The sequence below is a fragment of the Cervus canadensis genome, chromosome 8 (genome assembly GCF_019320065.1).
Source record: "Cervus canadensis isolate Bull #8, Minnesota chromosome 8, ASM1932006v1, whole genome shotgun sequence".
Classification (NCBI taxonomy): Eukaryota; Metazoa; Chordata; class Mammalia; order Artiodactyla; family Cervidae; genus Cervus; species Cervus canadensis.
In genome coordinates this window covers 78,140,933-78,163,618 of record NC_057393.1, presented here as the reverse complement: position 1 = coordinate 78,163,618, position 22,686 = coordinate 78,140,933, and the positions used below count along the sequence as shown (strand labels likewise).

The following is a 22,686-nucleotide window of genomic DNA, read 5'->3' as shown; positions in this document are numbered from 1 at the left end:
ATAGTCAGAATACTTTTGAGTCTAGTTTATTCTGTGGGGTCTGCTTCTCTAACAGATTCAAACTCTACTGCATTGGGAAGGCCCTTTCACACACACATCATTCTTTTTCATACCCACGCTAAAACAAAGGCAAGAACATTAAAACGTATACTACAATAGCAACAGAGGTTATATCTGGGTGGTATACAATTATAAGAAATTTTTATTTCCTTGGAATTTACTGTATTTTCCAATAAAACCATGTATCCCTTATTATTATTTTTAATGAAAAATGAGTTTCCCTTTTATCTTTATCCTGATCATTGTCCAGTCAACGTGCTAACATTTTATCAAGTGATCAAGGGCAGAATACTTCAAAAAAATAAATAAACAACGAAGGAAAAGAGAGTTTCATTTCCAGAATGTGTGGCCTCTTTTTCAATCAACACTAAGGATTTGGTGTGGGATTCTTTTGTGTGTGCTCTACAGCAGGGAGGATAAATTATTTTTATCTGTGGCTGCAAGAGCTTGTATTATTAAGCTAATGTCTTTCCATGTCTAATCCTTTAAACATTCGGAGTGTTGAGAATTTTCAGGCTTGAGTCAGACGGGGCTTTAGAAATCACCTGACTGAAACTTGAATTAGGGGAGAGGGCGGTCACCTGATAGACAAGAGGTAAGAACCTGCATTTCTTTTAAGTTTATGTGCTTGAAGTAGAGGTGACTTACAATGTTGTGTTAATTTCTTCTGTACAGCAGTGATTAAGTTATACACATATATATATACGTTCCTTTTGCAGTCTTTTCCATTATGTCATAAGATGCTGAGTACAGTTTGCTGTGCTGTACAGTAGGACTTTGTTGTTTATCTACCCTGTATATATAAGCTTTCGTGTATGCGTGCCATGTGCTCAGTCTAGTCTAACTCTTTGCGACTCCTCTGTCCATGGAATTTTCTAGGCAAAAATACTGGAGTGGGCTGCCGTTTCCTCCTCCAGGGGATCTCCCTGGCCCAGGGATTGAACCTGCGTCTCTTGTGTCTTCTGACTTGCATATGGATTCTTTACCCACTGAGCTACTGGGGAAATCTGGAGTATAATAGTTTACATCTGTTAACCCAAAACTGTGGAAGGAAAGCTATGACAAACCTAGACAGCATATTAAAAAGCAGAGACATCACTTTGCCAAAAAAGGTCCATATGGTCAAAGCTATGGTTTTTCTAGTAGTCATGTATGGATGTGAAGGTTTGATCATAAAGAAGGCTGACAGCCAAGAATTGATGCTTTCAAATTGTGGTGTCGGAGAAGACTCTTGAGAGTCCCTTGGACTGCAAGGTCAAGCCAGTCAATCCTAAAGGAAATCAACCCTGAATATTCATTGGAAGGACTGATGCTGAAGCTGAAGCTCCAGTAACTGGGCCTTCTGATGCAAAGAGCTGACTCACTGGAAAAGATTCTGATGCTGGGAAAAACTGAAGGCAAACGGGGGTGACAGAGGATGAGATTGTTAGATAACATCTCTGACTCAGTGGACACAAACCTGAGTAAACTCTGGGAGATAGTGAAGGACAGAGAAGCCTGGAGTGCTACAGTCCATGAGGTTGCAAAGTCTTGGACACGACTTAGTGAATGAACAACAACAACCCCAAACTCCCAATCCATCCCCTTCCACCTCCCCCTTGGCAACCACAAGTCTGTATTCTATGTGAGTATGTTTCTGTTTCACAGATAAATTCCTTTGTGTCATATTTTAGATTCCATATATAAGTGACACCATATGGTATTTAAGACCCTGAATTTCTTAATTTCCACTCCACCAGCATTCTTCTGCACCCATGGGGTGGAGGCAGGATGGGGGCTGAGGAGAACCCTCACTACATGACTGCCATTCTATGCAGTATAAGCAAAGAAAGCTATTTTTAGAATCGTGATTACCCAACTATGTACCAGACTCTCAAAATTCTGTCAAGACAAGCTAATTTTTTTTAATCTCTATCATATCCCTTTAAAAAACGAAAAAGAAATCCTAAAAGCACACTAACAAGAAGAGCGTACTGATAGTACACAGATCTCTGCTCTAGTACAGTCCAAAAAGGCACATTTTATGTTCTTTACTATTAAAAAACTCTGGGTGCTCATTCCCTTACTCATTTCTTTCTCCTTTTAGCAGAGCCCATTTAGACTCTGCCTACTTCTACAAAAAAAATTTGAACAAGAAACAAGTAGCTATTAAAACACACACAAGTTGTCTATCTCAAAAACAAAAGATGAAAGGATTTATCCCCCAAGGAAAAGTTGCTGCCAACAAAACTTCCTCCTTCCATAAAGCAACAAAGCTTTTTCTTTTATCTGAAATGTTACAAAAATAGTCAAAGCCATCAAAGGCCATTATCCTTGCTAATACCCCAATCTTCAACCCCCTCTAACTGGGGACTTCCAGATGAAGAGGCTAAGGAACTCAAATTCACAAATGTAACCACCAACTTAATTAGGAGTAACACATTGCTATAGAATAGCTCCTGTTTATACAGGCTAGGTCTTTAATGACATTAAAAGGCTTAATGCTATCATAAATTTTAATACAATATTTTAAACACAAGTGAGTTTATCACTCTCAAAAGTAAATTTACTTAGCTGGGTAAGAAATACCCAACTTCATTAGTATTCTCCTACAACCATAAATTCCCCTTTGTCATATCTGAGCATTTACAGAATTGGCACTGGCTTCAGCTATAAAAATCAATCAAACTGATGCATATTCATCAACTAACTGCTCTAAACAGACTGATGGTGCTTGTCTTGGTTCTATTGCAAGGGAAGCCAGGGCTTAAGCAAATTACAGCCTTGCTGGGTGTCAAACTAGAAAATGAGAGGCTTGTATTAAATGATTACTAAAGCTTCATTCTTGCTCTAACTAAATGAAGTTCTGTAACTACGAGTTTTAAAAAGCTCCAGATACTAAGGAACATGCCAGAGTAGGGCAATATGCAGCCCCACCACTCAGATGCACTGAAAATCCAAATTAAAATGTAAACACATCATCTTTCAGGAGAAAGCATTAAGGTATTTATCAGCCATCACCTTATTAGGGCTTAGCTCCAGGCAGCTAGAGGCCTAAGGATGAGCAGTTGCTGGGAAGAAAAGGATTAAAGTAGGCATTTAAATCAAATGGCCTATAAGAGCCAGGCAAAGAGCATACACAGAGATCTGAGTGGGAATTGTGGGAAAATGAAGAGCTGCTCCTCAGTTCCAACTAATTATTGCCTTGCAAGAATGTATACCCTGGGTTATCCCATTTTTACATATTTCAAAAGAATGTCAAAAATCCATAAAACCTCTGATATTTAAACACTGAACCCTGAAGAATTGATGCTTTTGAACTGTGGTGCTGGAGAAGACTCTTGAGTGTCCCCTGGAGAGCAAGGAGATCAAACCAGTCCATCCTAAAGGAAATCAACCCTGAATATTCATTAGAAGGACTGATGCTGAAGCTGAAGATCCAATACTTTGGCCACCTGATGCGAAGAGCTGACTAACTGGAAAAGACCCTGATGCTGGGAAAGATTGAAAGCAGGAGGAGAAGAGGGCAACAGAAGATGAGATGGTTGGATGGCATCACCAACTCAATAGATGTGAGTTTTAGCAAACTCCAGGAGATAGTGAAGGACAGGAAAGCCTGGCATGCTGTAGTCCATGGGGTCATAAAAAATTGGACAGGATTTAGCAACTGAACAACACAAATGTTTTAAAAACAGTCTACAAGCCAATTATATCTCCATATTATATACACTTGCAGGGCACCAAATTTGAGATCTCTGATATGGGACACCATACTATTAAGGAATAAAATAGAAAGATGGGGGGAGATGCTAAATAGGAGGAAGGATGCAAAGAAAGAGGATAGAATGGGCTAAGTCAATATACTGAAGTTGGCTCTGTTGAGGGAATTCTGAAGAACAAGCAAACCTGGAGGCAGGAAGAGATTAAGACAGTGAGTCTAAACCTTTTGGGTGGTCATGGGTAGCATATGAGATTCTCATAAATGCTTTAGAGATATTCCCTGGAAAAATAAACCTAAGAGAGTACAAAGAATAAAGCTGCCCACCAAGATGTCTGTAGGTTGTTCCTTGTTCTCCTCTCCTTGTTACCTTACATGGCAAAAGGGATTCTGTAGAAGTGATTAAGTTAAGGAACTTGACATGGAGTGATTACAGTGAGTTACCTCAGTAGACCCAATCTAATCATGTGAATCCTTAAAATCAGAACATCTTTCCTGCCCAAATCTAAAACAGAGAACACACCTGTCCCGATACTGGATCTATTCTTTTAGCTTTAAACCTTGTGCTCTGTCACCCGTGTTTAGTCATGCTTGCTCTGCACCTTTTGTAAAAGAATGTTGCCCACAGCCTGAAATATAACATGGTAGCCCATTCTCAAGGCTCTGACCTTTAAAGGTTTAACACTTTTCCATTCACACACAGAGAAAAAAGAGAATAACCTTTGTCCTATTGTAGGTTTATAGGAACACTGTGATCAGACCTACATAGACAGCTGCAAGAACAAACAATTCCGGCACCAAATGGTTTGCAACAACCAACCACACCACCATGCCTTCTAGCTACAAACCTGTGGCTTTCAGTAACACAAATTTATAATCTTATGATTCTATAAGGACAGATGGCCAGCATGGGTCCCACTGGGATAAAATAAACGTGTCAGCAGGCTTGCATTCCTTTCAGACAAGAAGCCTGCATCTTAGTTGGGTAAGACGGTTCCTTGGGATACAAGTCCACCATCCTCTCAGTCTGCTGGCTTTCTGAACAAAATCGCTATTTCTTGCCCTAACAACTCATCTCTTAATTTACTGGCCTATCGTGAGATGAGGAGTAGGGGCTTGAACTAAGTCACAGTTAGAAGAAAACATGGAAGAATGCTCAGAGAGATCCAATGTGTCTTGCTTTGAAAATGGAAGGGGCCACTTGCCAAGCAATGTGGGCAGCCTCTAGAAACTGGAAGAGGCCAGGAATGGATCAGTTCTCCCCTAGAGTCTCCAGAAAGGAATGTAAGCCTGTTGACAATGTTTCTTTTATCCCAGTGGGATCCATGTTGGCCATCTGTCCTTATAGAACCATAAGGTTATAAATTTGTGTTGTTGTAAGCTACAGGTTTGTGGTCATTTGTTACAGTAGCAACAGAAAACCAATATACAGAAAGACAATCAAAATTTGGCAAAAACATTCATAGACCCGGTCCAGAGACACAGATAAAGGCTCCTTGCACTAGAAAGAGCTGAACAACATGATCTCAGAGCTGAAGATAAAACTATTTCTCTTTTGCACACGTGAGAAGATCAAAGACTACCCCAAGACACAGTCAGCTTCAAAATCTCACCTCTACAAGGATGGATTCATTCTCTGGACACTAACTACCCTTCTGAGTCTCACTTAAATCACATGTGAATCCCTGACAACTCCTTGCTGCAGACTGATCTTTCTTCTCTTGCTTGAAATGTTCTTTATGCTAAGAACATGCTCCTCCCCAACCTCCATCCCCAAGAAGATGGCATTTTACACCTGCTGAGATTTAGCCTGGCTTATTCCCTCACTTTGAGCCAGACGGAGCCCTGAAGTATCTTGTTACAGTATCATGTCTCTATCAAGATCTTACTGAGCATGATATGCCTGGACCAGGCTGTATGCTGGCTTAAAAATGGAAGAGGAAGGTTATCAGGAAAGTGAGCTACCTGACTCAAAGTTGTTTTTAGCCTCAGATCTCATTTCACCAGTTCATCAAATTTCACAATCCCTGTAATATTTTGAGATGTCTTTTTAAGTTCCATTAGAATGATCCTGGGTGACATCACCATGGTTGTGACAAATAACTCTGTAGTTTAAAGTTACCATACCAATCTAAATACTAAACCTAATACGCCAGACATAACTGACTTCACAACTCCTGATCTGTAACCTAACACCAGATCCTGTGATTGTCAATGCTGATGCATAGACATTTCTGGAATGCTGCTAGATGAAAAGCAAAGTGGAACATGAAGGCTAGAAAGGAAAAAGAATAAAAGAACAACAAGATATTTGGGGTCCCATGGAGATTTGCTGAAGTGTAGAGGAAGACAGACCAGATCTGTTTCTGCAAGAAAAGCCCACTCTGTTGGGGAGACTAGCTTGACTCAACAAGGAAGGCAGCCCAGTGACCAGTGTATCTGGCTCCTTTTTCTGACATGCAGAAGAGGTCTAGGAACCTCCTAAAATGTTACACAAACTTACGTGTATATGTGCATCTCTTTTTTTCTGAAGAAGAGTGCCATAGATCTGAGAATCCAAATGAACTGTAACTCCCCATTTCCAAATATAAGAGGTGCTGGCCTGTATGTTTCCTCATGAGGACTTCTCTAATTGAACACTCTTAATTCTTACTAGTCATAAGTGAATAATCCCCATCACAGAATCCTATTATATTTCTGACTTGCCCTCTGATAGCAGCAATAATACCATTTACCTTTTCCACTGTAGATGGGATATAAAGTGGTCTTAATTTTACCAAACATCCGGCATCTTTGAGAAGTTGAATTACGGACCTCATTTTCCCCATCAGCCTCTGTGGAATAGTCACCCCAAAGGGCACCATGCATTCCACACAAATATGAATGTGTATTTTGTAGCTTGTTTTCATTTTGTCTGTTGTGGGTTTTGTTGCGTCTTTCTTTACAGCTTTGAAATATGCATAGGAATAGAGTTGGCCTTATTATTCCTGAGAGAGGGAGTCACCACTCTAGTGGGATAAGACAGGGTCACTGTCTAAACTGGCTGTAAAACAGCTTTGCTACAATGAGGTTTCCAATCGGAGGGTGAGTGTTCTGATCAGCAGAGAAATGACAGGACTGAGTCTCACCCGATCCAAGGTCAGGTAAAAATAAACAGACAAGAGATGGCAATCAGCAAAGAAGGTGAGAAAAGATATCCAAGAATCCAACCAGATAATGGATCACCTTAATTTTAGGATCTCCATCAACCACCTGAGGCTCTATGATTCTAAATTTAGTATGCTGAATATATAAAAGCACAATTTCACTATATATAAAATATATAAATAATAAGGACCTTCTGTAGAGCACAGGGAACTCTTGACAATTCTCTGTAATGACCTACATGAGAAAAGAATCTAAAAAGAATGGAAATAGGTATGCTGATTCACTTTGCTGTAGAGCAGAAAAGAACACAACATTGTAAATCAACTACAGTCCAACAAAAATTAATTTTTAAAAAAGGCACAATTTCATAGTACAGCCAATCTTGTCTGTTGTTGATTCATTGAGACTCTGCTGCCTTAGAAAAAATTTTGAAAGGTCATGACAGAAGCCCAGCCCTCCCTTTCTCCTGAGAGCTATGATTACACTGTACACAAGATCCTACAAAGACAGCTGACACAACTAGTGGTTGAATTCTTTCTTCTGTTTACTTCCAGAAGAGACTTTCCATAGACAGCTGCAAGGCCAGGCTCCCATCTGAATGCCATGTCAACCTTGCTGCAGTCAGCCTTCACCCAAGTTCTTGCCCTGGACCCAGAAGTTGTCTCCTGCAGGTCTAGGAGACCAGAGAGGCCAGCCCAGGGCCACTTCAGGGCTTAGAGACATCACTTGGATCAGCACAGAAGCCACACCTGTTATGCTGCAATCAGACATTTGTAGGCTCAAATTCTGGTTCAGCCTTTTTCACTTGTACAATATCAGGCAGGTGCCTTAATGTCTCAGCCTCGGGGTCCTTCTCCATAAAATTCGGCTAAGAGTACCCACTTTCTGCGGAAGGCTGCTGCTGCTGCTAAGTCACATCCGAGAAGGGATGAGGGCTAAATGACAGAATATGTGAGAAGCAATTGGCTTGATGCCTACACTATTATTACTAATTACCATGATCACTGAAGAAAAGCTAATCATCTCTAGCAAGGAATGAAAAAGGGCAAAATGATATCAGCATTTCTCTTTCTCAGGGCAGGAAGGTCTCTACTCTTCTCTGAGCCTTAAGGCTGATTATCTTCAGACTGAAGGGAGAGAAAGTAGGTTATTTGTATTTCTCTTAGACTCAATGGTTCTCCTTCTAGGCCCCATTAAAGAGCTTCTCTGACTTCAAGTGATGCCAACGAAAGTGAGAAAGCCTTGCCTCTTGTGTGGGGGTAGCAAGCACGGGTGCTACCATGTCTGGGAAAGGAATCCCAGGCCCACTGCAACTTCTGACAACAAAGGGCCCACCTTGGTTGAACGCGCACAGTTTCCTGGCACCTGGAGGTGGGGTTGTGTGTACTCTTCTGAGCTGCTGTTCCTGGTCTCCCTTGACACTCCGACTGGCTGGATACCACATGCTCTGTCTCCTGCAAGAGAAACAGGAAAGGGAGATGAACTGTCAGCAGCCAACAGTTCCACAGTGTTCTCCGGTGGGGGCTGGGTCACAGAGCAGGGCAGCAAGCCATAGAAAACACACACTCCTGATGATTGTGGGGAAGGGGGCTGATGAGTAATTCAAAACCTAAAAGGTCTCTTTCTATCTGGCAGTTGCTGCCAGATTACAAATTAAAAAGGAGGTTTCCTTGATGGTCCAGTGGTTAAGACCGTGCACTTCCAAGGCAGGGGGTGCAGGTTCAACCCTTGGTCAGGGAACTAAGATCCCACATGTAGTGCAACCAAAAAAACTCCAGATACAGAATAAGGAAGAAGTATAATAAAAACCTAAATCTTACAAACATTAGAAATATTATAGAGCTTCCCTAGTGACTCAGTGGTAAAGAATCCACCTGCCAATGTAGGAGACATGAATTTGATCCCTGATCTGGCAGGATTCCACATGCCACGGAGCAACTAAGCCCAAGCGCCACAACTGAGCCTGTGCTCTAGAGCCCAGGAGCCGCAACTACTGAGCCGTGTGCTGCAACTGCGGGAGCCTGAGTGCCCGAGAGCCGTGCTCTGCATAAGAGAAGCCACCGCAGCGAGAAGCCTGTGCACCACTAGAGAGGAGCCCCCAGTCACGGCGCAGAAGAGCCCACACAGCAACAGATACCCAGCACAGCCAAAAGTAAATAAAATTGTGAACAATTATAGAAGGTATTTAATGAATAGATTTGAAAATATAATCTCCAGAATATTTATAGCATAGGCTCAATTTGCCAAATCAAATATAAGTATAAATGTACGCACACATACACAAACACACAAACACACATACAAAATTGAGACCGAGTAAACCACAATCTTAACGATGACTAACATTAAGATGTCATTTTTTTTCTTTGGGGTGCTCATCTACATTTATTAAAATAATGATACATTATTCCTATAATAAGAAAGAAATTTAAGTGAATCTGAAAACAAAGAGACAAATAATTTTTATAAATTCCAAATCCCAAGTATGCTTAGTATCCCTCTCGTCCCCACTCCCTCTCTCTCTCTCTCTCTCCCTTTCTCTCTCGCTCTCGCTCTCGCTCTCACACACACACACCTGTCTATACTGCACCCAAAGAGGTCCTAGATTGGCCCCATCATCCTATAATGAACTCTACTAATTAATTTAGAAAAACTAACAGAAGTCAAGTCTAGAGAGTATCATAAACATTCCCAAGTTAAAATGAATCTGTATTCAATATAAAGACACACATACCCAAAATGAAAGACTTAGATACGTTCAGCAACTGAAGCACTATAGTGTTTGGGCCATGCCAAACCTCTAACAAAATTTCCTTAGGATAAAATAGCCCTTCTTTACCTGAAAAATGAAATACGAAAACCAAAATCAGTAAGAAATTCAGAAAATGCAGATGGCTACTGTCATCCAGTCAAAATATTCATGTGATACAGTGAATCAGGCTCTGAGTGTGCAGTATATTGTGGTGACAATACAGACCAAGTTCCTCTCTTACGGGTACAGGTTGAAGTCAGTATAAGTGCCAGTTTGTGAGGCATCTCAGAAAACATTTTTCTAAAATATGAGAATAGTTTGGCGGGGCTATTTGCCAAGTATTCATCACAAACTTCTGAAGCAAAACCATAGGAATGCTTTCCTGCAAGAGGGGTAAAATGGGAAGCAGGAGCAGAGCTGAGGAAAAGAAATGAATTAGAAACACCAAGATCCTTTCTTTAGTTTCAGTTTTCTAAGCATCCAGCATCAGGCAAGAAGACACACCACATGAAAGGGAGCCATTATAGTGTCTGATAGTTCCCTAGACAAGCAGCTAGTCAAGTAGCTGCTTGCAAAAAATTCTACACCTACTTGAATACTGGTCAAGTTTCCCCAAACAATGGTTTTCAAGTGAGACAGCTCTGCTTGCATGTATATGAGATATGTGTCCTTAGACAAATTATATCCATTATCTGGACCTTGGTTTCCTTGTCTGTACAATGGAGATAATATTCCAAGTTCATGAGGGCATTGAACAAGATGCTCTTTTACTGCTTGCCAACTGGAGGCACACCATGGAATGGGAGCTACTGATGATGATAATTATAATCCTTTTCTAAAAATTCCTTCCAAGCTCAGTATTCTGCAACTAGTGTTAAGGAAATACTTGGAGATTTAGCCCAAATGAGCTCAGTGAAAGCAAACTATTTTTGCATTGGGATGCGCATTTCAGGTTTCTATACTAATAATATTATTGTAAACATTGTATTTAGAAGTCACCCTACTTGGAGACCTAATGACAAGGTCTAATTTCTAAACAATTTAAAACAGAAATTTCAACTTTATTAAAACTTAACCCTTTTAAGAAAGAGTAGGTTTTTGTTTTTTTTCCCCCAAAGACAGTGTTTTATCTCATCCTTTGAACTCACATAGGCCGAAAAGGGTTTCAGGCTACACATTGCAGGACTCCTATGGATTTTAAAAGCAAATGCAAGCATAAATAAATGGGAATACATCAAAACTAAAAAGCTTTTGTATGGAAAAGAAAGTGATCAATAAAACCAAAAGGCAGCCTACTGAACAGGAAAAGATAATTGCAAATCATGTATCTGATAAGAGGCTAATATCCAAAATATACAAAGAATCCACACAACTCAATAACAAAAAGAAATCTGATTAAGAAATGGGAAGAGGGCCTGAGTAGATACTTTTTATCAAGGAAGGCATACAGATTATCAACAGACACATGAAAAGAGCTCAGCATCACTAATCATCAGGGAAATGAAAATCAAAACCACAATGAGATATCATCTCACACCTATCAGAAAGTCTCTCTGATAATAACCAACAAATAATTATTGGTGAGGATATGGAGAAAAGGAAACCCTCATGCACTGTTGGTGCAAATGCAAACCAGGACAGCCACTACAGAAAACAGCATGGAGTTTTTCTCAAAAAATTAAAAACAGAACTACCATATGACCCAGTGATTTCACATCTGGATAGTTATCCATAGAAAACAAAAATACTAATTGAAAATATATATGCACCCTTATGGGCTTTCCAGGTGGTACTAGTGGAAAACAACCCGCCTGCCAGTGCAGGAGATATAAGAAATGTGGGCTTGATCCCTGGGTCAGGAAGACCCTCTGGAGGAGGGCATGGCAACCCACTCCAGTAATCTTGCCTGAAGAATCCCATGAACAGAGGAGCCTGGCGGGCCATAGTCCTCAGGGTGGCAAAGAGTCAGACATGACTGAAGTTACTTAGCCTACACACACACACATACACACACACACACATGCACCCTTATGATCACTGCAGCAAATAGCCAAGATACAAAAACAATCTGTGCCCATCAATAGAAGAACGGAAGGAAAAAAGAGAATAGTATAAACACATACAGGCACATTGAATATATTACTCAGTCATAAGAAAAGAATGAAATCTTGCCATCTGCAACAACTTGGGTGAACCAAGAGGGCATTATGCTAAGTCAGAAAGAGAAAGACATAGGAAATAAGTCAGAAAGAGAAAGACAAACACCATATGATTTCACTGATATATGGAATCTATAAAACAAAACAAACAAACAAGCAAAACAAAATAGAAACATACACATGGATGCAGAGAATAAACTGATGTTCACCAAAGGGAAGGTGGGCGGGGGCTGTGCAATACAAGTGAAGGGGATTTAAGAGGTATAAACTTCCAGCTATAAGTCATAGGCATGCACAACATAGGGAATATAGTCAACAGGACTGCAACATTTTTGTATAGTGACAGATGGTTACTAGACATGTCGTGATGATCAGTGTGTTGTGCATACAAATGTTGCACTACTATACTGCACACCTGAAAATAATACAACATTGAATGTCAGTTATAGTGAAAGTGAAAAGTGAAGATGCTCAGTCGTGTCTGACTCTTTGCAACCCCATGGAGTCCTACCAGGCTCCTCCGTCCATGGGATTTCCTAGGCAAGAGTACTGGAGTGGGTTGCCATTTTCTTCTCCAGGGGATCTTCCTGAGCCAGGGATCAAACCCAGGTCTCCTGCATTACAGGCAGACCCTTTAGCGTCTGAGCCATCAGGGGAAAAAAGCGATCATCTACTACATACCGAGGATGCTGATAGTTAAGAGGGTTATATAAAAGTGAATGAGACATCTTTGCCCCCAAAGAACTATAGAATCTGTTTTTGACAAAGACTAAAGCATGAGATGGCAGACACTAACTTGCCTACTTCTGTGTTAATGTGTTTGTCAGATGGGGAGGTACAAACTGACCAATGGGAACGAGGCAAGTAGAAGCCAAGATCTTCTCCTCCAGGTTAATCTTCCCACCACCTAGTTATCTATTAATTAGACTGAGAGGCTCAAAACCCCAGCTGAACTGTTTACAATAGCCAGGACATGGAAGCAACCTAGATGTCCATCGGCAGACAAATGGGTAAGAAAGCTACGGTACGTATACACAATGGAATATTACTCAGCTATTAAAAAGAATGTATTTGAATCAGTTCTAATGAGGTGGATGAAACTGGAGCCTACTATACAGAGAGAAGTAAGTCAGAAAAACACCAATACAGTATATTAACACACACACATATATATAGAATTTAGGAAGATGGTAACGATGACCCTATATGAGGGACAGCAAAAGAGACACAGATGTAAAGAACAGACTTTTGAACTCTGTGGGAGAAGGCAAGGGTGGGATGATTTGAGAGAATAGCATTGAAACATGTATATTATCATATGTAAAATAGATCGCCAGTCCAGGTTTGATTCATGAGACAGGGTGCTCAGGGCTGGGATGAGATGGGGAGGGAGGTGGGAGGGAGGGTTAGGATGGGGAACACATGTACACCCATGGCTGATTCATGTGAATGTATGGCAAAAACCACCACAATATTGTAAAGTAATTAGCCTCCAATTAAAATAAATAAATTAGAAAAAAAACCCAGCTGAGTTGGAAAAAAACAGACATTCTTAAGCAGAAATGGTGAAATATGATATTTCACCCTCATTGGAATTTTAGGGATCATAGAGAACTTGAGAGAATCTAGCTTTAATCCAAAGGGATGGCCACTGCTTCAGGCCCTTCCAAGTTTCCTAATTTGTACAAATCCATGATCCAGAAGAATTTTCCATCCTCATTCCAGTTTTTGCCCATCTGCTCTAGTTTGCCAAGTCAGAATACTACCCTTAAGCCTCAAAGACATACACATCCTCTAAATCTTAAAAGATATGGTGAGTCAAAACAGTCATTTTTCAGTCTTCTCACACTTGAGGTTTTACCTGTAACCATTCTATTCCATAATTGATTAAAACTGTTATTTTCTCCAATTGCAGGCTTAAATTTTAAATTAAATAGTTTTATAACTAATCACTCCATTGCTAATAAAAAAAAGTCTTAAATTCATGGCATCATGTTTTTCCAGAGAGCTCTAATAAACACATAGGTTAATGCATCTGATACCTCCACAGTTCAGAAGGGCACATATTTTCAGCTTTTAAAACAAATAAGGAAAGTGTTATCAATATACCCTTTCCTATATGACCCTCAAGTTCCTGTTACCTTAAACTTGCACAATTCTGTGAAAGTGACTTATAGTCCATTGAATAATTGGAAGTTTTAAAGATTTTTAGCCCTGATTAAAAGAACTAGTTGTTATTATCACATTCATTTCATAACTGGGGGAAAGGAAGCCCTGGAAGAGATGATTTAAATTTATTTTAAAAAATGTCTGATTATTACTTAATGTTCTGATCCTTTAATAAAGAGGGAACTTACATATTTCCTCAGTCTTACCACTTCCATTTTAAAAATAATCACTAGGAATTTCTTTCCTAGTGATCCAGTGGTTAAGAATACACCTTCCAATGCAGGGTACATGTGTTGGATCCCTGGTCAGGGAATGAAGATCCCACATGCCATGGGGCAACTAAGTTAGACTAATCAAGAGAAGTCAAGACAGACGATTTACCTAGGATGGAAAGACTGTCTTTTATGCAAGCGATGACTTCCTGAAGACTTTGCAAAATCTAACTGAGATTTCCATTTTAAGACCACTCCCATAACAGAAGATATTAGGTATTTCTGTTCACCAGCTAAAGTTGAAATATTTCAATAAAATAAAAACAGTTTGTAATTCAAGAGATCCAAACAGCTTTAAATAATGCAAATCTTGATAAATCTGGGGGGAGAATTATATTATTTCAAATTTTTTACATTGAGTGACTTAATATTTTATATTTAATACTTTAATTCAAATTGCATAAAATAGGACCATACTGTACCATAGCAGTCTCCAACATTTTTGGCACTAGGGACCAGTTTTATGGAAGACAATCTTTCCACGGACCAGGGTGAGTGGGGGGCGGGGGTGGTTTGGGGATTGATTCCCATAAGGAGTATACAACCTAGATCCCCAGCATGCTCAGTTCACAGTAGGGTTCACATTCCAATGAAAATCTAAGGCCACTATTGATCTGATAGAAGGCAGAGCTCAGGCAACAGTGTGAGCAATGGGCAGTAGATGTAAATACAGATGAAGTTTTGCTCACTTGCCTGCCACTCACTTCTTGCTGGGCAGATCCATTTCTAACAGGTCAAGGACCAGTACCAATCCATGGCCCAGGGTTTGGTATCCCTGCTGTACCACTCAAGCTAAAAAACCTAGAGCCTAATAATTTCAATCTCTTAAATCAAAATTTGGAGTTCTTTCCATTCTGTTTCAACATTTCAAGTTTACCATTGTCAAATGACAAAACAAACAATTTAGTAACCAATTTGATGCCCTTTACTCAAGAGGAAACAATCCATAGGTTGGGGGAGCACAGTACCTATGAAACAGGATAGCATTCTTCCAGAGTGATTTTAGGCAAGAGTGAGTATTTAGGCAAGAGGTAACAAAGAAACAGGGCATGACTAGCTAAGAGGATGGGAATTTCCTTATAAGGCTAGCAAGGCCTATCTTCTAGTGTAAGGTAAGCCACCTAAAGATGATTTGGATTATAACTGATGTGTGCTTCCTCAACAATCAATTCCAGTAAGTACAGGCTGACTTAGGTATTATACTGGAAGTCCTGGCCAGAGCCATTAGGCAAGAAAAAGAAAGACATCTAAATTGGGAAGGAAGAAGTAAAACTGTCACTATGCAGATGACATGACATGATACAGAGAATACACTAAAGACTCTACAAAAAATAGAACAAACAAATTCAGTAAAAGCACAGGATGCAAAATCAACACACAAAAACTTTTGCCTTTCTACACACTAATAAACTATCAGAAAGAGAGATTAAGAAAACAACCCCACTTACAATGACATCAAAAAATTAAGTAACTAGGAATAAATTTAACCAAGATGGTGAAAGACCTATATCTTGAAAAGATACTGATGAAATAAATGGAAAAGGACACATGTCAATGGAAAAGATATTCCATGCTCATGTATTAGAAGAATTAGTAGTGTCAAAATGTCCACATTACCCAAAGCAATCTATAAATTCAATGCAATTCCTATCAAAATTTCAATGGCACTTTTTAAAGAACTAGAATAAATAATTCTAAAATTGCTATGGAACCACAAAAGACACCAAATAGTACAAGTAACCTTGAGAAAGAAGAACAAGGCTGGAAATATCATGCTACCTGATTGCAAAATATATTATAAATTTTTACTAATTGAAACAGTGTTGTATTGGCATAAAATAGACATATAGTTCAATGGAATACAACAGAACCCAGAAATAAACCTATCTATATGTAGTCAATTAGTTTATAACAAAGGAGACAACAGTGTACAATTGGGAAAGGACAGCCTCCTCAATAAATGGTATTGAGAAAACTGGACAGCCATATGCAAAAGGATGAAATTGGACCACTATCTCACACCATATGCAAAAATTAACTCAAAATTCATTAAAGACTTGAATGTAAGACCAGAAACCATCAAACTCTTAGAAAAAAAAAATAAGGTAAGCTCCTTGACATCACTCTTAGGGATATATTTTTGGATCTGACTCCAAAGACAACTGCAATAAAAGCAAAAATAATCAAATAACAAACTAAAAAGCTTCTTCACAGCCAAGGAAACTGACAAAATAAAGAGCAAGCTACTGAATGAGGGAATATTTGCAAATCATAAATATAACAAGGGACTAATATCCAAAATAAAAAGAACTCATATAACTCAAAAACAACAACAACAAAAACTCCAAACAATCCAATTTAAAAACAACAGAGATCTGAAAAGACATCATCCCAAGGAAGACATAATGATGGCCAAAAACCACATGGAAAGATGTTCATCATCACTAATAACAGGGAAATGCAAATCAAAACCATATTGAGATATCTCACACCTATCAGAACAGCTATTATAAAAGAGACAATAAATAACAAGTGTTGGCAAGGACTTGGAGAAAAGGGAACCATTGTGTACTACTGGTGGGAATGTAAACTGGTGCAGCCACTATGGAAAACAGTATGGAGGTTACTCAAAAAACTAAAGATAGAAATATTTAATGATCCAGCAATTCTACTCCTGGGTATTTATTCTGAGGGGAAAAAAAATATTAATTTGAAAAGAGGTATGTACCCCACTGTACACAGCAGCATTATTTAGCCAAGTTATGGAAGCAACCTAAGGATCCATTGACAGATGAATGGATAAAGATGTAGTATGTGTGTACACACACACACACACAGGAATACTGTTCAGCTATAAGCAAGAATGAAATCTTGCTATTGACAACAACACGGATGGACCTTGAGGATATCACGCTAAGTCAGATCAGTCAGGCAAAGACGAATACTGTATGAAAGAAAGTGAAAGTGCAAGTTGCTCAGTTGTATCCAACTCTTTGCAACCCCATGGACTATACAGTCCATGGAATTCTCCAGGCCTGAATATTCTCCAAGGGATCTTCCCAACCCAGGGATCGAATCCAGGTCTCTCTCATTGCAGGCGGATTCTTTACCAGCTGAGCCACAAGGGAAGCCCAATAATACCAGAATGGGTAGCCTATCCCTTCTCCAGAGGATCTTCCTGACCCAGGAAATGAACCAGGGTCTGTTGCATAATTCATCAAATACTGTATGATTTTACTTTATATGTGGAATCTAGAAATGAATGAACAATCAAAACTCATAGACACAAAGAACAGATCAATGGTTATCAGAGGGGAAAGGGGTTGGAAGTGGGCAAAAATGGTGATGTTGTATGGTGATGGGTGGAAAACTAGACTTACTGTAACAATCACTTTTGTAGTATATGCCAAAATCTAATTATTATGTTATACTCTAGTGTGTTATGTACCAAATCTACCTCAACTGAAAAAAAGATTTATTTATAGTGCAGGATGCCTTGATGGTTTTTAGTAGTCTCGCTTGTGCCTACTTAGATTTTGATGTGCTGTTGGTCAAAAATCTCTGAATTTTTTCTCTTATTGCCCCAAATTCACCTGTGGTTTATGCTATGAAGGCTTACCTGGTAGTTTTGTGAGTCCCCTAATAGCTGCCATCTTGCTTCATTTAGATTGAGGAGTATTTATTATTTTCCCTTGAAATAATCCTCTCTAATTCAAGCAGATTTACCTGCTTCTAGCTGCCTGTGCACACAGTTCCTGAAACCTTAAGTCTCACCCTGAAAACCTAGAGTCTCTCACAACTCAATTGTCTGCCTGCAAGAATTAGGTGAAATGAACTCAAAGAGCTCAGAATGCAAAAGAAGCAGAGTTCCACCAGAAGCAGAATGGCCCAAGAGCCAGCACACCGAGAGGGCCCTGGTAGAACCTTCATCTGCATCTAGGAGCTGCTCCTGCAATCTTCAGCACCTGTCTTCAGATCCCCATCTTGTCACCACTATCCAATGACAAAACTAAAATAACTCAGTAACAAGTGTGATGTCTTTTATCCAAGGGAACACAGCCTCTGAACTGGGAGAGTAAAGGGCCTCATGAGCAGTGGAACACTCTTTCCAAAGGATTCTGGGCAAGCAAGAGTTTTATAGAGTGTTTGAAATGGCAACGGGGAGGGAGAGCATGATGGGTTAGGAGGATAGGAATTCCTTATAAGATTGGTGGGTCATATTTTCAAGGGTAAGATAGAGGTAAAGCTGAGTTAGAGGACTGTGATTGGTTTGTGCTGTTTCCTTGACAACTGTTTGCTTTAAGTGTAGGCTGATTTAGGTTTAGATTTGTGAAGAGACTGGGTGTCTGGAATGCCTCCAATCTATGGGTCCCGTTAGACAAAGTAACATTATTACTGTAGACCCAAGACATATCCCATGAAAATCAGCATGAACACAGTTACATTCAACAGGTGTAAGGTCAAGAGAGCAAACAAAAGAGTATCAGAGAGTCACCAGGCATTTGGGTCCTCAGAGGTGTTCATTTTTGCTCCTCTGCAGCATGTGGATAAAGAACACAGGACTCCAAAGTGAGAGAGATTCACAAAAACCAGAAGGTCCTCCTTTAGTGAGCTTAAAAGTGGCTGGATTAACCAGCTGCAAGAGAGGCAAGATGAGCACCCTTGGGTGTCCTGCAGGCCCCAAATCCAAGCATCTCACTCCAGAGAGCCTCATGCCTGCTCCTGTCAGGGAGTTAGGCCTTGTACAAGCCTCCAACTCACTCAAGCCAACTGCAACATGTCACTGAGTCTACAGAAGACCTCAAACAGGACAAAGCTCAGAGGAAAGCAGAGGGCACACTCTGGACCTCATCACTCTGCTTTGTTCCCTAGTAGCACAGGATCTCAAACTGCTGCACCTAGGTCCTAAAAACTGCTTACATGACTTCTGAACCAGCCTGACCCCTCAAGGCATTTGAAGCTTCTGACTTGACCATTAAAACCCTTAGGATTCAGGAACAGGCCACCTCTTCAGCATTACGGACTTCTGGGTTTCTAACTCCAGCTGATCCTTGAACAATGCAGGAGTTAGGGGTGCCTGAGTCCACACTCCCAGTCAAAAATCTGCATATTCTCATCTCTGCCTCAAAAACCAAGGAACAGATAAGTGACTCACTTACAAGCAAGAAGCTAAAACCACCTGGATAGAAACAGGACTTGAACCCTTCTTCTTTTGATTCCACATGTTGTGATCTCTTGTCAACACAAACTTTTCCCCACACTTAGTTCATTCAAAGATCTGTAAAATGAAAATACAGGTACCATAATTTTTTTTAATCTGCATATAAGTGACCTCCCACAGTTCCAATCCATGTTAACCAAGGGTCACCTATACATTCACTTTTCATTCCAATATGTGGCTTCTATCAGATGCCACATTCTGTGTTCTCCTTAGTTCTTGCCCTCAGGGAGCTCATAGTCTGGTGGTGGCAGTGGTGGTGTTGGTGGCCACACACAGGCTATTTCAGTATAGTATGATAGTATGAGCAATGCTACACTAGGATAAAGGTATGTGTGAGATGCTCTGGGAACATGTAGAAGGGACACCAGACCCAGTTCATGAGAGAAGCATCACTGAAGTGGTCTAAGAATGAAGCAGAGATGGGGAGACAGAATGTACCAAGGCAAACAGGTGTCAGTGAGGGACTGGCATGTTCGAGGAACTCAGGGCCATTGGCTATGTTTGGGTTGGAGTCAAATATACACAGGAAGAGGCCAGATCATATGAGCCCTATGAGAGTTTGGACTTTATTCTGAAGTCAATGGTAAGTCACTGAAAATTTTAAGTAAGACCTGTTTAGATTTGCACTGGAGAAAAACCATCGGGGCCTGTCAGGCAAGTGGATTAGAAGGTAAAGAGAGACAGTGAAAGAAAGGAGGACAGCTGGATAATCAGGGTACCCCAAGTAAGACATGATTGTCACTTGGCATTACAGAGGTGGCAGTCAGAATGAAGAAAGGCTGATTGGTATAAAAGATATTAAACAGGTGACTGACAGGATGTAGATGAATGAGAAAGAGAAGGGACTGAAAATGATGTCAAATCTCTAGCTTGGAAAAATGGGATGACTAATACTGCTGCTCCCTGAGATGGAGGCAGGAAGAGAAAGAATGTTATGGAAGAGTTGGGTGTCGTACCCGGGTAGCATCAAGGTGGCAATGATAAATATGTGGGCTGGGGTCCTAGAGGCACATCAGGGCCAGGAATATATATTTGGAAATAAGCATGAAGGAGACTAAAACTACAAGTGGTATAACTCCATTCAATATGTGAAGGGAGAGAAGAAAAAACCTGGAAGAGAACCTTGAGAAACACTAGCATTTATGGGACTGATGATATATCATTAAATTAAAAATTAGGCTGCAAAACAGTGAATATAGTAAGAGCCCATGGGAGGGACTGCCCTAAGTGGTCTCATGGTTAGGACTCTGCACTTTCACTGCTGAGGGCACAGGTTTAATCTCTGGTCAGAGAACTAACCAAACTGATCACATGATCACCAAACTGACAAAACATGGTCCACTAGAAAAGGGAATGGCAAACCACTTCAGCATTCTTACCTTGAGAACCCCATGAACAGTATGAAAAGGAAAAAAGATAGGACACTGAAAGATGAATTCCTCAGGTCAGTAGGTGCCCAGTATGCTACTGGAGATCAGTGGAGAAATAACTCCAGAAAGAATAGAGAGACAGAGCCAAAGCAAAACAACACCCAGTTGTGGATGTGACTGGTGATGGAAGCAAGGTCCAATGCTGTAAAGAGCAATATTGCATAGGAACCTGGAATGTTAGGTCCATGAATCAAGGCAAATTGGAAGTGGTCAAACAGGAGATGGCAAGAGTGAACGTCGACATTTTAGGAATCAGTGAATCAAAATGGACTGGAATGGGTGAATTTAACTCAGATGACCTTTATATCTACTACTGTGGGTAGAAGAAATGGAGTAACCCTCATAGTCAACAAAAGAGTCCAAAATGTAGTATTTGGATGCAGTCTCAAAAGCGACAGAATGATCCCTGTTTATTTTCAAGGCAAACCATTCAATATCATAGCAATGCAAGTCTATGCCCCAGCCGGTAATGCTGAAGAAACTGAAGTTGAACAATTCTATGAAGATCTACAAGACCTTCCAAAACTAACACCCAAAAAAGATGCCCTTTTCATTATAGGCGACTGGAATGCAAAGGTAGGAAGTCAAGAGATACCTGGAGCAAGAGGCAAATTTGGCCTTGGGATACAAAATGAAGCAGGACAAAGGCTAACAGAGTTTTGCCAAGAGACCATAGTGGTCATAGCAAATGCCCTATTCCATCAACACAAGAGAAGACTCTACACATGGACATCACCAGATGGTCAATACCGAAATCAGACTGATTATATTCCTTGCAGCCAAAGATGGAGAAGCTCTATACAGTCAACAAAAACAAGCCTGGGACCTGACTGTGGCTCAGATCATGAACTCCTTATTGCCAAATTCAGACTTAAATTGAAGAAAGTAGGGAAAACCACTAGACCATTTAAGTATGACCTAAATCAAATCCCTTACAATTATACAGTGGAAGTGACAAACCGATTCAAAGGATTAGATCATATAGACAGAGTGCCTGAACAACTATGGATGGAGGTTTGTGACATTGTACAGGAGGCAGTGATCAAGACCATCCCTAAGAAAAAGAAATGCAAAAATGCAAAATGGTTGTCTGAGGAGGCTTACAAATAGCTGAGAAAGGAAGAGAAGCTAAAGGTAAAGGAGAAAAGGAAAGATAAGCCTATGATGTATGCAAAGAAATAGAGGAAAACAATAGAATGGGAAAGACTAGAGATCTCTTCAAGAACATTAGAGATACCAAGGGAACATTTCATGCAAAGATGGACACAATTAAGAACAGAAATGGTACGGAACTAACAGAATCAGAATATATTTAGAAGAGTTGGCAAGAATACACAGAACTATACAAAAAAGATCTTCATGACTCAGATAATCACTCACCTATAGCCAGACATCCTGGAATGTGAAGTCAAGTGGGCCTTAGGAAGTATCATTAGGAACAAAGCTAGTGGAGGTGATGGAATCCCAGTTTAGCTAGATCAAATCCTACAAGATGATGCTGTTAAAGTGCTGCATTCAATATGCCAGCAAATTTGGAAAACACAAGCAGTGGCCACAGAACTGAAACAGGTCAGTTTTCATTCCAATCCCAAAGAAAGGCAATGCCAAAGAATGTTTAAACCATGGCACAACTGCATTCATTTCACATGCTAGCAAAGTAATGCTCAAAATTCTCCAAGCCAGGCTTCAACAGTATGTGAACTGAGAACTTCCAGATGTTCAAGCTGGATTTAGAAAAGGCAGAGGAACCAGAGATCAAATTGCAACATCTGCTGGATC

The 22,686-nt window shown here is 40.1% G+C and overlaps 1 protein-coding gene across 8 annotated transcripts in view; it reads right to left on the bottom strand.

Moving 5' to 3' along the window:
* The window catches only part of FAM13C (family with sequence similarity 13 member C), a 138,208-nt gene that overhangs the window by 66,586 nt on the left and 48,936 nt on the right, over window positions 1-22,686 (bottom strand). For all 8 annotated transcript variants that reach the window (XM_043476913.1, XM_043476915.1, XM_043476914.1 and 5 more), the window contains one exon: window positions 8,240-8,358. In XM_043476913.1, the coding sequence (XP_043332848.1) occupies window positions 8,240-8,358 (119 nt within the window). The remainder of the gene's footprint in view (window positions 1-8,239; window positions 8,359-22,686) is intronic.